At 47.1% G+C, this 15715-nt stretch overlaps 1 protein-coding gene across 2 annotated transcripts in view; it reads left to right on the top strand.

The window, feature by feature from the left end:
• The window catches only part of FMN2 (formin 2), a 454592-nt gene that overhangs the window by 203309 nt on the left and 235568 nt on the right, over positions 1-15715 (top strand). For both annotated transcript variants that reach the window (XM_083176392.1, XM_083176393.1), the window contains exon 9: positions 13067-13158. In XM_083176392.1, coding sequence (XP_083032518.1) covers positions 13067-13158 — 92 coding nt within the window. The remainder of the gene's footprint in view (positions 1-13066; positions 13159-15715) is intronic.

Below are 15715 nucleotides of genomic sequence, written 5' to 3' on the forward strand. Positions count from 1 at the left end.
CCGCTGTCACCTGTGTTACTCTCAGCGTCCTGGTCATTCTACTCCTGCCAGAAGTCTCCACGTGTTTCCATCTGCCGTGTGATCCTGTCTTCTCGTGCAGCCCAGGTTACTTGCTCAGTGTCCGGTTATCCGTGGGTTCCGTGCCCGTCTCCTCTCGGCTCTCAGGCCGCTCCAGTGATCCCCAGTATCGGCTCCCTAGCCGCCCCAGTGATTCCAGCGATCCCCAGTGATCTCAAGTACCGGCTCCTTAGCCGCTCCAGCGATCCCCAGTGATCTCAAGTACCGGCTCCTTAGCCGCTCCAGCGATCCCCAGTGATCTCAAGTACCGGCTCCCTAGCCGCTCCAGCGATCCCCAGTGATCTCAAGTATCGGCTCCCTAGCCGCCCCGGTATTCTCATTGTCTCCAGTGTCCCCCTGTGTTACCTTCACGTCATCCCCGGCTTCCAGGCCGCATCCCACTACTCTCAAGTACCCTCCGTGTTGCTGTACAGCATTCAGTGCCATCGATCACCATCGATGGTTTTCGTACCCCATTAAAGACTCTTGTTATTCAAACACTGCCAAAGTCACAGGGGAACCTGGGCAGAGGGCCGCGACCTGGTCGGCAGTTGCAGCTAAGTCCATATCCCCTTGCGGGGGTCCCTGGTGAATACCACTGTCGGCTTAGACCCCGCGCCTCTACCTTAGGTCTCAGCCAATCCTCTGTGTCCCCGGCAGTTCAGCTCTCTCCTGTCTCCGTGCATGAGCTCCAGCTATCTCAAGCCTCCTCGCTTCCAGTTCCCTGCGCCCTCCACTGGCGCACCCAGGTCAGTGCCGGGAACACAGACAGTCCAGGCCGTGACAGTAGGCATGTAAAAGTGGACACCACGGGCACCCCCCGGCACACCGCTACCAAAGGGGGAGTCCCCCATGCATATGCTGAATTTAGACGCAAAAGCGTCTGAAAACCGGACTATCTGCAAGCCGCTAAGAAGGGGGAGTCAGGATTCAGACGATAAAGCGTCTGAAACCCGACTACCTGCTAGCCGCTACGAAGGGGTCGTGTCCCCCATGCAGATGCTAAAACTTAGACGCTTTAGCGTCTGAAAACCGGACTACCTGCTAGTCGCTAAGAAACCGGGGGGTTTCTGGACTTAGACGCTTTAGCGTCTGAAACCCGACTACCTGCTAGACGCTAAGAAGCCGGGGGTTTCTGGACTTAGACGCTAAAGCCTCTGATATTAGTTGGGACTAGGGGTACATCTAAATTTAGAAGCTAAAGCATCTAAATTTAGTTGGGTCTAGGGGTACACTATTTAAACCTGTCCACAGTGGCACTAGTCGACGCAACAGCTGTCAACCTTGTAAATCCCACTATCCACGCCAACCCGAAGCGTGGTGAGCGCAGCGACCTACGACCTTTTCATACCCCCACTTTCCACGTCGGCGTGGAGTTGAGAATAGAAAGTGTGGCAAGCGCAGCGAGCCACCGAGCCCGAAGCGCGGCGAGCGCAGCGAGCCCCGTGAGGGGACGCGGACACCTGTGAAGCCCGCGAGGGGACGCGGATACCTGTGAAGGTATCCGCGTCCCCTCGCCACGCTTCGGGCTCGGTGGTTCGCTGCGCTCGCCACACTTTCTATTCTCAACTCCATGCCGACGTGGATAGTGGGGGTATGAAAAGGTCATAGGACGCGCACCGCTGCGCTCGCCATGCTTCGGGTTGCCGTGGATAGTGGGATTTACAAGGTCGACAGCTGTTGCATCGGCTAGTGCCACTGTGGACAGGTTTAAGAGTGTTTTGCACAGTGCATATGGATTCAGACGCTAAAGCGTCTAAATTGTAGCGTCTGCATTTCGGGCACCCCCTTTGATAGCGGTGTGCTGAGTTTAGACGGAATTAGGCGCTACGCTGATAACGTAGCGCTGCGAACAGCTAGAGCGGCACGTGCACACGCTACGCTGGTAATGTAGCTCTGAGCACAGCTAGAGCGGCACGCGCCCAGAGTCTGGCAGGCTGCCAAGTTTCAAACAGACTGTGCACGCGGCGGCGCCGTGAAACTACACAAGTACCAAGAAGAGAATTACAGCATCTTTTGTGAATTTCACTCTCTTTATATACATGACACTGCGACCAACATTTCAAGCTGGGATCCAACATCATGATCATCAGTCATGATATTCCATGCAGTTGGCCAGTTGAGTAAGCCCCAGCTTAAATGGAAGTGAGTGCTGCAAGGCCAGGAAAACTGTTGTCATTGCTCGGGTCTCTGGTGTTCCTGGCTGTGGCAGCAGTGGCCCAGTGGTGGATGCTGGGAACTGGAACACAGGAGGCTTTAGGTAAGGACATTTCATAGAAGTATCACTGGCACTGCCAGCACAGCTAGGTGGGGGGGAGTTGACGAGACTCTGGCCAGAGGCATGGAGTCTAACACCACAGATGGTTTTCACCAAGGAAACACCAGTGGACTCTGCTGCATTCGGTGGCAAGGCCGTGGCCCTCTAACCTGAGTTCCCCACAGCTAACTGGCCAGTCACAGGAGATGGATAGTGACTAGTGGCAGTGAGCTTGGAACTTGGAGCATGGAACTTTGGTCTGGGCTGGCCTGGGAGATAACAGTGGCTTGGGAGCCGATGAGTAGTCGACAGCTTGGGAGCCGACACGGAGGGTTGATGGCCTGGGAGCAGAAGGGAGAGTTGATGACCTGGGAGTTGACACGGTACTGTAGTAGGCGGCTTTGGAGCTGGAGGGAGTTTTGACAACTTGGGAGTCGACACGGTACTGTAGACAGCCTGGGAGCCACAGGGAAGTCGACAGCCTGGGAGCTGGAGGGGTATTAATGATCTGGGAGTCAATAGGAGCTTGTTGATGACCTGGGAGTCGACAGGAGCTTGTTGATGGCCTGGGAGTCGATGCAGGAGTTGACAGCCTGGGAGACATGACTGTTGACGACCTGGGAGTTGACAAGGGATATAGCAGTAGCAAACTCTGCTCATGGATGCTGTAGTGCTCTATCCTCTTCCCTTTGGAGCTAGTAGACAGCGAGGAAGGTAAGCTGGCAGGTAGAGAGAGCCAGGGAGCTATGTCAGCAGCAGATTGCACAGGGTAACCACAGAGACTCTGGACAGGATCATGGAGCCTTGAAATGCTGAGGACTGGATACACACAGGGATCAGACAAGTTGTTCAAGGCAGGGAAAATGGGCGAGAGGCCTCAACTATATCCCCCCTGCTGGCCTGTGATTGTCTGCAAGCCGCAGCAGCAATTAAGTCCAGGAGTACCTGTGCACACCTTTGGTCACATGGGTCAGTGCACAGGTCAGAGTATCCAAGTCACAGGGAAATCCTTGGACAACAGAGTCATGTGATTGCAGGTGTCATGGCGGCGCCCATGTGGTGTGGGCCCAGTCCAGACCAGTGTGGGATGCTGGCAACAGTTCAGGGTAATGCCACTCAGATCCTGCCACGGAGAGTACCCAGGGACGGCACAGGACAGGGGCCTGCGCCACAAGACACACCAGCGAGCGGGTAAGGAATGCATGCGCAGGTGCGAACGCACATCACTGTTTCTGACAGTACCCCCCCTTTAAGGGTGGGCACTGAACACCCCTTAGGCTTGCTAGGGTTCTCCTGGTGAATATGAGCAATCTGACGAGAAGCATGTACATCATTGACTCAGCTTACTCCTCAGGACCATATCCTTTCCAGTCAATGAGATACTGGATGCAACCATACCTCTGACAAGCATCCAGAACTTTGTTGACCTCAAATTCCCCCCCACGATGGGTGCGTACTTTAGGAAGCACAGGCAAGGATGTCTGGAATCGATTCAGTATGACAGATCATAGTAAGGAAATATGGAAGAAGATGGGTATCTTCAGATGGGGGGGGGGGGTCAGATTTGGGGGGGTTTCTGCATCCCGCGCTTGTATCTTGGAAAATTGAATTTTTAGTTAAATGACTAATAAAAATGAAAATAATCCACTAGCTGCTGCAGGTGTTAATGAGTTTACTGGAACTCAGACTAGAAGAAGGTTTGGAGATTGAAACACCTTGCGCTGCTTAGTGGATATGTTGCTCTGAGAATGTACCCCTGAACAAAATGTATACTGGACACACCATAAGATCAAATTATTTTTATAAATTAATTAATTAATATGAGAAGCAATTCACAATAAAAATATTACACTTAATACAATAATGAAAAATAAAAAACTAAATAATGCACCAATAAAATGTAGCAATCACGTTTGCATAAGGAACTCCGTGTGTAGCAATAGTTAATTTAAATATCAATTGATGTTAGTAATATGTTAGAGGCAGGTTGCTGAGCCAAGTGGGCTAGTAGAGTAGAAAAAGCCAATAGCATATATTATATAGCCCATTAGCGTGTAGGCAGACCACGCAAAAAACTGTCTGTTGGGCAATAATGCAGTCTGTAGCATAAATAGTTGATGGCTATAATATATGGTTATCTCACCCTCCGTAACAAGTGTGGTGGCTGTTGGAGGACAGGGAGCCTGATGGACCTGTGGCTCGACCCGCTGGGTGGCAGTTGATGTCCCGAATCAGCTGGTTTGCAATGGAGCGGGGAGTTGTCTCCACCCGCCGGAGTCAGCAGAAGTAGCCGGGTATGTGTGCCTGCCGGAATGAAGAGGGGCCAGTGGTTCACCATTCACACTGGAGCTGCTGGCTGGCTGCTGAGTCTCATGTATCGGGAGACGCGGCCAAACAGCTGAGGGAGTAGATGCTGTATCCACGGAGGGTGCAAATGTGATGACGTGTGGCGGAAGTGAGGAATGTCAACGCGTTTCGTTTCTATGGTTACCAGAAACTTTCTCAAGACGATTATGGGCTTCCTTTGGTGGTGCTATTTAAAGGCTGGAGTACTCCTAACAATCAATCAATCAATCAATCAATTACTTAAAGTACATAATTAGTTAAACAGGTGTGTCCAGTATTTTAAATCAATTTATACATAAAATAAAAGTAACAATTTCATAAAATTATTTACTATCTGGTAATTATAGATTATTGCAAGTGTCTGAAGTTTAACTTAATACGGAAAAAAGATTGGTTTAATTTTACAATATCATTAGACGGTACTTATGTATTATCTGGGCTCCAATGTTAAATGCACCCCATTTTTTCATAACCCTACTATCCAACTACGCATGGAGTTGATTTTATATAGTGTGGCGAGCGCAGCGAGCCACCGTGCCCGAAGCGTGGCGAGCGCAGCGAGCCCCGCGAGGGGACGCGGTCTCATAAGAAAAACTGGAGCCCAGATATTACATAAGTACCCATTAGACAAATAATTGCCAATCAGTATCTCAATATATGTAGTAGTTGATCGTTTGAGACAAAAAGGGAGGATTTATATTGCAAAGCTTATATTTGGGAGGAGAGAGATTAAAGTGAATAGTATAATTTGACCCCATTAGTTTGGTAAAGACATATACAATAGATGTATCTAATAGTACTTTTAGACAAAACTAACAAATTAAATACTAACAAAAATAGCGTTGTTCATTTAATTATGAATTATTAAATCAAGGACCCAATAGGGATTTAAATACTTTCACCACTATAAATGGTATATAGAACAGTACCCCTGGGGGTACTCTGCAGACCAGTTAGGGGTACTTTAAAATAATATTGGTAATGGCGGAAGAAAAAAAAGTATTTTGATGGCAGAAGAAGAAGACCCATTGCTATGGAGAAGAACAATGTTGTGTCACTTATAGTTCTGTCTTCAGCATCATCAGCGTCCCGCTTTTGCCTGACCAGCAATCCACTGGGAGCTACCCATGCTGCCCTCAGACATCAACGATCATCTGCCCTGCACTGACATGGGTGGAAGAAGCAGCAGCATTAATCCTAAAGGTGTTAGTGGGAACCCTGGAGACAATACACAAACAGCGGCCAGACACGTAAGGGCACTATTCCTTTCTGCTACTCCTTAATATAAGGACATGCATAAGGACACGCATACCGCTCACTTCCACTCCACTCATAAGTACTGTCTATATTTTAAATTGAGAGGAGGGGTCTCTCATCAATTAAAAGCCTAATCAAGGGGTACGGGAGAGAAAAAAGGTTGGGAACCACTGATCTTGAGCCTCATTTAATCCTATTGGATTAAGAGTATCTAGTCTAAAGATCCATGACGATTCAGCTAGACAGTTTTCTAAAACGATCCCAACCTCTCTTAGGGGTTTATTCTAGTTCATTCTTTCTGACAAAATCCTTCTTAGATGGACAAAACCATGTGCACTGCAGGGGGGGCAGATGAAACATGTGCAGAGAGAATTAGATTTGGGTGAGTTTTTTTGTTTCTGTGCAGGGAAAATACTGACTGCATGATTTTACACTGCAATATAGATCTCACTTTGAAGAAAAACCGGTACATGTGAGTTATCCGGACGCCCGATTTCAAAATCGGGTCGGATCGGGCACATCGCATCGCATCGCATGCGACCATCGGATGCGATGCGATGCGATGCGATGCGATGACCCGATTTTTCCATAGGAATCAATGTTAAAATGGACTGAGTCCATTTTAACATGGAATTCAATGGGAAAAAGGGGTCCTTTTCATACCCCTACTATCCAAGTGGGCATGGAGTTGGATATAAACCTGTGGCGAGCGTAGCGAGCCACCGAGCCCGAAGCGTGGCGAGCGTAGCGAGCCCCGCGAGGGGACACGGAATACCGTCCCCTCGCGGGGCTCGCTTCGCTCGCCACGCTTCGGGCTCGGTGGCTCGCTACGCTCGCCACAGGTTTATATCCAACTCCATGCCCACTTGGATAGTAGGGGTATGAAAAGGACCCCTTTTTCCATAGGAATCATTTTAACATTGATTCCTATGGAAAAATCGGGTCATCGCATCCGATGGTCGCATGCGATGCGATGCGATGCGATGCGATATCGCATCGCATCGCATCTGATTGTATGCCTTAACTTAAGGCATACAATCAAAAAATCGGGCGTCCAGATAACTCACAAGTACCGAAAAACCCCACCCAAATCTAATTCTCTCTGCACAAGTTACATCTGCCCCACCCGCAGTGCACATGGTTTTGTCCATCTAAGAAGGATTTTGTCAGAAAGAATGAACTAGAATAACCCCCTTAGTGATGGGAATACTGTATGTTCAATTGTCAAAATAGTGACTACACTTGGGTCACTACCATAGAGTTGAGAGAAGTGACGGGGGACACTGTGATTGGGGATTCTCTTAAGAATATTTGTCCTATGTTCTTTGAATCTCATTTTGATGCTACGTGTTGTTCTCCCCACGTACTGTAGTTTACAGGGACATTCAAGAAGGTAAAAGCAGTATACTGTATCACAGTTCATGAATTGTTTAAGAGGGAACGTTTTATTAAACATATGTTTACATGTTAAACAAATATTCTTATTGCACCTAAAAAGGTTTAGTGGGGAGCCAAGAGGATTGTGACCCTCATGGAAGTGAGGGTACTAGGCTTGGTGCTATCTGATCTCTTATATTTCGGTTCCTTCTTAAGATTATCTTCGGTTGATCCAGGGAGCCCTGTAAAATCTCATCATATTTAAGAATTTCAAAATGTCTCAATAGTATCTTCTTAATATTCTGCGATTCTTTATTAAACTTAGAAATGAATGCAAGAGATTCAAAATTATTTTTATTTTTATTTTTACAAATTTCTGTGGGCTGATTTCTAGGTTTCAATAGACTATTTCTCTCAACATTTATTACATAAATCATAGGCATTTATTACATGATCATAGGCTTCTGTTAATAGTTTTTTAGGGTAACCTCTTCTCTTAAAGTGACCCAACATGTTTGTTGATTGGGATTGAAAATCACTATCCATACCGCAATTTCGGCGAAGTCTCAGTAATTGTTTTTTTGGTATGTTACGGATCCAAGGTTATGGTGTCCGCTATCAAAATGAAGATAATTGTTAGTCCCAACTGGCTTCATATAATTCGCAGAAATTAAGAGGCCATTTTGGATTGAAAACGCAATATCCAGGAAATGGACCGAAGTCAAACTATACATGTGAGTGAAAGTGAGATTGTAGGTGTTGGAATTAAGAAACTTAACAAAATCAAGTGCTAAATCGTGTCCACCCTTCCAAATAATAAAAAGATCATCAATGAAACGGCCATAGAGGACCAGATTCTCTCTATATTGGCCACCCCATATAAGTTGGTCCTCGAGGCAGCCCATATAGAGGTTTGCAAAATTTGGTGCACATCTGGTCCCCATGGCCATCCCAAGCTGTTGAAAATAGTAGTGATCATCAAAAATAAAATAATTGTGCATGAGATTAAATAGAATAGAGTCAAGAATTAAATCTTTTCTGGGTAAGGAAATATAGTTGTCCAGATCTAAATAATGATTAATGGCTTTAATGCCTTTTTTGTGTGGAATGTTAGTATATAATGCCTGGACATCAAGGGTGAGTAATATTGAGAATGTGGGTAGTGTCCTTAATGTGAGAGGGAAGTGAAGTGACACATTTTTGGAGGTGGGAATCTACAAAATGTGACAAATTAGAAGTGAGGGACCCTACACCAGAAATAATGGGTCTCCCGGGAGGTGACGTGAGATTCTTGTGAATTTTGGGTAGAAAGTAAAACATGGGAGTGATAGGGTGAAAAGAAATAAAAATTGGGCCTCTTCCCTGGATATTGCGTTTTGTATTACAGCTGTGTCTAAAAATGTTTTAAATTTGGACTCAAAGTTTCTGGTAACCATAGAAATGAAACGTGTTGACATATGTCACTTCCGCCACACGTCATCACGTTTGCACCCTCCGTGGATACAGCGTCTACTCCCTCAGCTGTTTGGCCATGTCTCCCGATACATGAGACACTGCAGCCAACCAGCAGCTCCAGTGTGAACAGTGAACCACTGGCCCCTCTTCATTCCGGCAGGCACACATACCCGGCTACTTCTGCTGACTCCAGCGGGTGGAGACAACTCTCCACTCGATTGCAAACTAGCTGAGCCATTGATTCGGGACATCAACTGCCACCCAGCGGATCAAGCCACAGGGCCATTAGGCTCCCCGTCCTCCAACAGCCACCATACTTGTTACGGAGGGTGAGATAATCATATATTACAGCCGTCAACTATTTATGCTACAGACTGCATTATTGCCCTACACGCTAATGGGCTATATATATAGGCTATTGGCTTTTTCTACTCCACTAACCCGCTTGGCTCAGCAACCTGCCTCTAACAAATTACTAACATCAATTGATATTTAAATTACCTATTGCTACACACGGAGTTCCTTATGCAAACGTGATTGCTACATTTTATTGGTGCATTAATTAGTTTTTTATTTTTCATTATTGTATTAAGTGTAATATTTTTATTGTGCATTGCTTCTCATATTAATTAATGAATTTATAAAAATAATTTGATCTTATGGTGTGGGTACATTAGAGCAACATATCCACTAAGCAGCGCAAGGTGTTTCAATCTCCAAACTATCTTCAGATAGTTCCCTTATTCTGATTGAGTCGGACGGCTGTGTTTTCGATCGAACGGCCAATGTATTGTGTTTGCGCATGTGCAGAGGTGTTTCTGCATATGTGTGAACTCCTCGCACGTCCGAACATGGTGTGAATTACGTGCAGAAAAGGATCGTACGGATCCATCCGAGCAGGGGGTGGAGAGGGGCGTGAAGGGCTGTTTGGGCTCATTACCATATGCATACACCAAGCTTTTCATGGGTGTTCCCTTTAAAACACTGGGCGTATGTATGTAAATCTGGCCGTGACGTACATGTGGGGGGCAGACAGCTGACATAGATGAATGTCAGCTGGCCTCCCATATCCCTGCTTTCACACGGAAAAATATCCGAGTGGTCTGGAGCACCTTTATCGCTAGCAGTTTTTGATCTCCGATCGCATAATTCTCTGCTGATAGGAACTTGTGAGAGAAGAATCCAGAGGGATGCATCTTCCCATCTTTGGCTGCCTGTGAGAGAACTGCTCCTACGCTGACATGGGAGGCATCGACCTCCAGCACGAATGGTCTATTAAGGTCTGGCTGCTAAAGGATTGGAGCAGTCACGAATGCCTGTTTTAGAAGCTGGAAGGCTCGGGAAGCTTCTTCAGGCCAATGAGCCAGATTAGCACCTTTCCGGGTTAGCGATGTGATGGGAGCAATGAGCATCAAGAACCCTTTGATAAACTTTTGATAGTAGTTTGTGAACCTGATGAAGCGCTGGATGGATCTGATAGTGGAAGGCTGATTTCAACCAGTGATGGCTTTCAACTTTTCTGGGTCCATGCTGAGTTCTGTACCAGAGATTATGGGGGAAATTTACCAATATGAAAAACCTAGTTTTTCGTATTGGTATTTCCCCTACGACTGCATACGACTGTTTCAGTCGTATGCAAATTCATGTTCCGGAGGGGAAATTACAAAGCAGTCATATACGACTGCTTTGTAACCCTCCGATGTCGTATTCATTCGTATTAGCTGGCCATATATACGGCCGCTAATACGAATTTTTCTAGCAGTCTGCACGGATCAGTCAGATCCGTGCAGGCTGCAGAGTGTAAAAAAAAATAGAAAAATTAAATAAATACTTAAAAAAAAAAACGGCGTGGGGTCCCCCCCACAGCCGAAACCAGCACCAGGCTGACAGAGCCTGGAGCCGGTAATTAAAAATCAGGGAACCCGACAAATAGGGGTTCCCCGATTTTTAACAACCAGCCCAAGGCTCCTGCTCTGGGGCTGGTTCCCAAAATATGGGGGACAAAATGACTAGGGGTCCCCAGTATTTTAAGAACCAGCCCCAGGCAAAACCAGCCAGCAGGGTAATGCCACAGCCGGGGGGAGACTTTTTATACAAGTCCCCCCGGCCAAAGCATTCATCCCTACCGACCAGTCAGCCTGGCCAGGGGCCCTGGGGGAGTGGGGACCCCCCCAATGAAGGGGTCCCCCCCCCCTCCAGGACTTACCTGACCAGGCTGAAGCCTGGTACTGTCCCCGATGCCCCTGGGCGGTGGGCATCGGGCTGATTCAAGTGTAAAAAAAAAGATGAAACTATTGTTTTTTACTGTGGCACTACAAGTGCCAGCAAGCTGGGACTTGGAGAACCACAAGTCCCAGCCTGCTGGGCATTAAAGGGCCCGCTGGCACTTGTAGTTCCACAGTTAAAAAAATAGTACAATAAACACACACTGACACAATGAAAATAAAAGTTTAATACAGACATTACATACATACTGATACTTACCTTTCTTGATCCCGTAGGTAGCCCTGGTCCTGATGTCCTGTGTCGTCCTCCAGGTCCATGTCGGCGGTCCGTGTCGTCCTCCAGGTCCATGTCGGCGGTCCGTGCCGTCCTCCAGGTCCATGGCGGTGTCCGGGTCCGAAGAAATCCATGTTGGAGCTGTGGAAGGAAATCCTACTCACCTGGTCCTGTGCTGAAGAAGTCTTCTCTTGGTCCGCCGTAATCCAGGTAATGTTCAAGCTATCGCCGGTCCCCGCAGTCTCCGCATCGGACTGAGGAGAGATGCTGAGATATTTCATACTCGGCGCCTCTCCTCAGAATGAATTCTATTGGCCGCCTAGCGGCCAATCAGGAGCCAAGAAAGTCGGCTCCTGATTGGCCGCTAGGCGGCCAATAGAATTCATTCTGAGGAGACAGATGGTGCGATGCGGAGACAGCGGGGAGCGACGGCAGCTTGAACATTACCTGGATTACGTCGGACCAAGAGAAGACTTCTTCAGCACAGGACCAGGTGAGTAGGATTTCCTTCCACAGCTCCAACATGGATTTCTTCGGACCCGGACACCGCCATGGACCTGGAGGACGACAAGGACCGCCGACATGGACCTGGAGGACGACACGGACCGCCGACATGGACCTGGAGGACGACACAGGACATCAGGACCAGGGCTACCTACGGGATCAAGAAAGGTAAGTATCAGTATGTATGTAATGTATGTATTAAACTTTTATTTTCATTGTGTCAGTGTGTGTTTATTGTACTATTTTTTTTAACTGTGGAACTACAAGTGCCAGCGGGCCCTTTAATGCCCAGCAGGCTGGGACTTGTGGTTCTCCAAGTCCCAGCTTGCTGGCACTTGTAGTGCCACAGTAAAAAACAATAGTTTCATCTTTTTTTTTTACACTTGAATCAGCCCGATGCCCACCGCCCAGGGGCATCGGGGACAGTACCAGGCTTCAGCCTAGTCAGGTAAGTCCTGGAGGGGGGGGACCCCTTCATTGGGGGGGTCCCCACTCCCCCAGGGACCCTGGCCAGGCTGACTGGTCGGTAGGGATGAATGCTTTGGCCGGGGGGACTTGTATAAAAAGTCTCCCCCCGGCTGTGGCATTACCCTGCTGGCTGGTTTTGCCTGGGGCTGGTTCTTAAAATACGGGGGACCCCTAGTCATTTTGTCCCCCGTATTTTGGGAACCAGCCCCAGAGCAGGAGCCTGGGGCTGGTTGTTAAAAATCGGGGAACCCCTATTTGTCGGGTTCCCTGATTTTTAATTACCGGCTCCAGGCTCCGTCAGCCTGGTGCTGGTTTCGGCTGTGGGGGGGACCCCACGCCGATTTTTTTTTACATTTATTTAATTTTTCAATTTTTTTTACACTGAAGCCTGCACGGATCTGACTGATCCGTGCAGGCTTCAAGCAAATACGACAGGGAAAGCAAGGTGTATTTTCCTGTCGTATTTGCGTGGGTGTTTTACACCACTTAGCAACCGTATTATCAGTACGGCTGCTTAGTAAATCAGGAATCACCATTCTTTTGAATGGTGATTTCTGTCGTATTCTATCGATGGTGTAGACATTGGTATTTTAAATACAAATACGAATGTTCCATCTTTAGGAATACGAATTGTTGTATTTTCGGGATTGTAAATCCCGAAAATACAAATTCGTAAAAAAAAGGTGTATTTCTGCCTACGAATACACCTTTTTTCTACGAATCCATTTTGGTAAATTTCCCCCTACGTGTTTCACAATCTCCTTTAAATTTCTTTTTTAAATCTTGGCAAATATGATGTATAATGTAATGATGTATTTAATTAGTGTTTTTTCTCTTTACTTCTAGAGAGCTGTGTCAGAAGAACAGGAGAAAATTGAAAAACATGTCAAGGCTTCCAAAAATAAAGACAGTTCAAAGCCTCTGGACAAACCTGAGCAGTAAGACAATTATTATATTGCATTTTAAATGACCTGGTTCAGGATATCATGTTTGCATTGTAAAAGCAACCTGGGCTCAGATAATTAGGTGATGATACATTTTATCAACTAAGCATTCAGTACACTGCTTTTACATTAATAAATTAATTCAGTGGAGTGGAGATTAATTTAGTGTAAATATACATAAGAAGTCCTAAATTTGGTGCCCTCCTCTCCTTTAAAAAAGATGTGACAATAGCCGGTGGGTCAGTCTGACGGTGCCCATACACTTATCCGATTTCCCTACAGATTGGGCTGAGAAACCGGCCCAAATTAGATGCGTCTGACATCCCCTCCGTCCCAAAGCGCAGTCCCATTTGCATTGGATCAAGTTGGGAGGCCGGACGGGCTGCACATGAAATCTATCGGATTGGACCCATCAATGGCACATTGCGGGGGCTTTGTAGCACCTGCAATGTGTTGGGTCCAATCCATAGGTGTTTGTGCCAGCGGTGAAGCACCGCCTGCACACACCTATGTGCAGCAGCGTGGTCTGGGCATCAGTGATTGGCAGATTTCGGGCAGCGGAGTCTGGGCATCAGTGATTTGCGTGGTCCGGGCAGCGGAGCGGATCACGTAGCTGCGTGTGCTGGGCAGCGGGATGTCTCTTATATGACCTGATAAGAGATTTGGAGTATCAAGGTATGCATAAGAAGGGGGGGGGGTCCCCCCAGGTGGCTTAGGCAGGGGGGACAGCGGCAGCACTGCAGGGAAGCTCCGGCGTACTAACGCCAGAGAGGAAGTGAGTTGGCTTACAAAGGAAAAATTAAATATATACATATATATAACTCAAATCCACAGCTTAAGTGCTGCTCTCAAAAAAGACTAATAAGTCTTTGTGGCAATACAAAATACAACAAAATACAACAATATCTTTTCCGACACCCACTACAACTGGAATAGCCCGAATTACTACCCATTGGTTGCCCAGTTCCTAAATTCAGCCGGACTGATCCAATGATCCTGATACAGCGGCACAGCAGCGCTAAGAGGCGTCCTTCCATCTCGGACACCAGGGTGAGAGCTAACATCTTGCTTCCATGTCAGCTCCCAGCGCTGGCTCCCCCAACATCGGGGCTACGCTGGTTGTCAGCAGACCGGCACCACCCGCTTCCAGAGTGTCTGCTCTCGGAGAGAGTTACCATCTTGCTTCAGTGTCAGCTCCCAGCGCCGGCTCCCCCAACATCGGGGCTACGCTGGTTGTCAGCAGACCGGCCACCACCCGCATCCGGAGTGTCTGCTCCGGGTACTGGCTCCCATGCCATCGGAGCAACACCGGTGGTAGCGGACACCAAGGAATCAGACCTCTGCTGCTACATCATCTACATCAGCCGGTAATATATATCCACACAAACGTTGAATTTAAAACAACCAACAACTACTACAGCAACTTTATTATAAAGGGAATTGCTATACTGCTATCTATTATTTGGGAACACTCACATTGTTGGCAACTTAAATACCAGCATGGGCTCCAAGTGGTGCTAGTCGGAACCAATATTTTATTGTGTACATGTATCTATTTTATAGTCTTGAATTTTATTGTGTATTTACTGTATTAAATAATTATTAAGTAAAAATAATAACAAAGATCAACACAGTGCGCTCTCTTTCATTTTGTTGTATTTTATATGGTGAGTATATAACAAACTCTATATTTTGAGTGGAAATGTTGGGGGGTCGTCTTATATGCCCAGTCGTCTTATACACCGGCAAATACGGTAATTCCCACAGTTACCGACAGTAGTAGTGCTGCTTATACATAACAGCAAAAGTTGCTGAAAATAGTAGCACTGCCTTATACTGTATATATACAGGGCCGGTGCAAGGCACCGGAGCGCCCCAGGCGAGTCGGCTGGGGGTGCCCCGGTGCCGGGGGTGTGGGCGGGGGGTACCTGTTGCACCGTCTGGGGAGCGGGCAGGGGGGTCCATGTTGGCCTTGAGGAAGCTTAGGTGAAATGGCCGTAGGCTAGCTATGACCACAGCTCCTCTGTTTGTGTTGTTCAAATGTGTAATTGTGTATTAATATGTGTAAATCAGGGTTATGTTTGATGCAAAGTATATTCAGCATATAACGAACTAACGGTGCGGCGCGAGTGATCTAAGCAGCCTGACAGCCCATTGCGGCTCGCAGGCACAATACTGAGCCTGAGAGGGTGAGCGGCACACCAGACAGCCGCTGAATATCACCACAAGAGCGGCTGTTCACAGCCGCCACAGTCCGGCAGCAATAGGAGAAAGCCGTCTGCTACTATATAGACGCTACTGAATGAGGATTAGATAAGTGGGGATATTTGCCGGTAAATGAACGGCTTGACAAAAACCTCCACACAGCCCAGGAATAAATATGTATGTAATGTAGAGATATTGCCATCTCCAATAAATATACCTGGTTGTCTGTACATATTGTTGTATTGCTGCGAAATTGGGTACACACTGCCCAATCATCAGTAGCAATCTGAGGAAGTCATTGTTGTGAACACAATTAATAAAACGATCAAATAATTAAACACAACAT

The sequence above is a fragment of the Crinia signifera genome, chromosome 3 (genome assembly GCF_055691185.1).
Source record: "Crinia signifera chromosome 3, ASM5569118v1, whole genome shotgun sequence".
In the NCBI taxonomy this organism is placed as follows: Eukaryota; Metazoa; Chordata; class Amphibia; order Anura; family Myobatrachidae; genus Crinia; species Crinia signifera.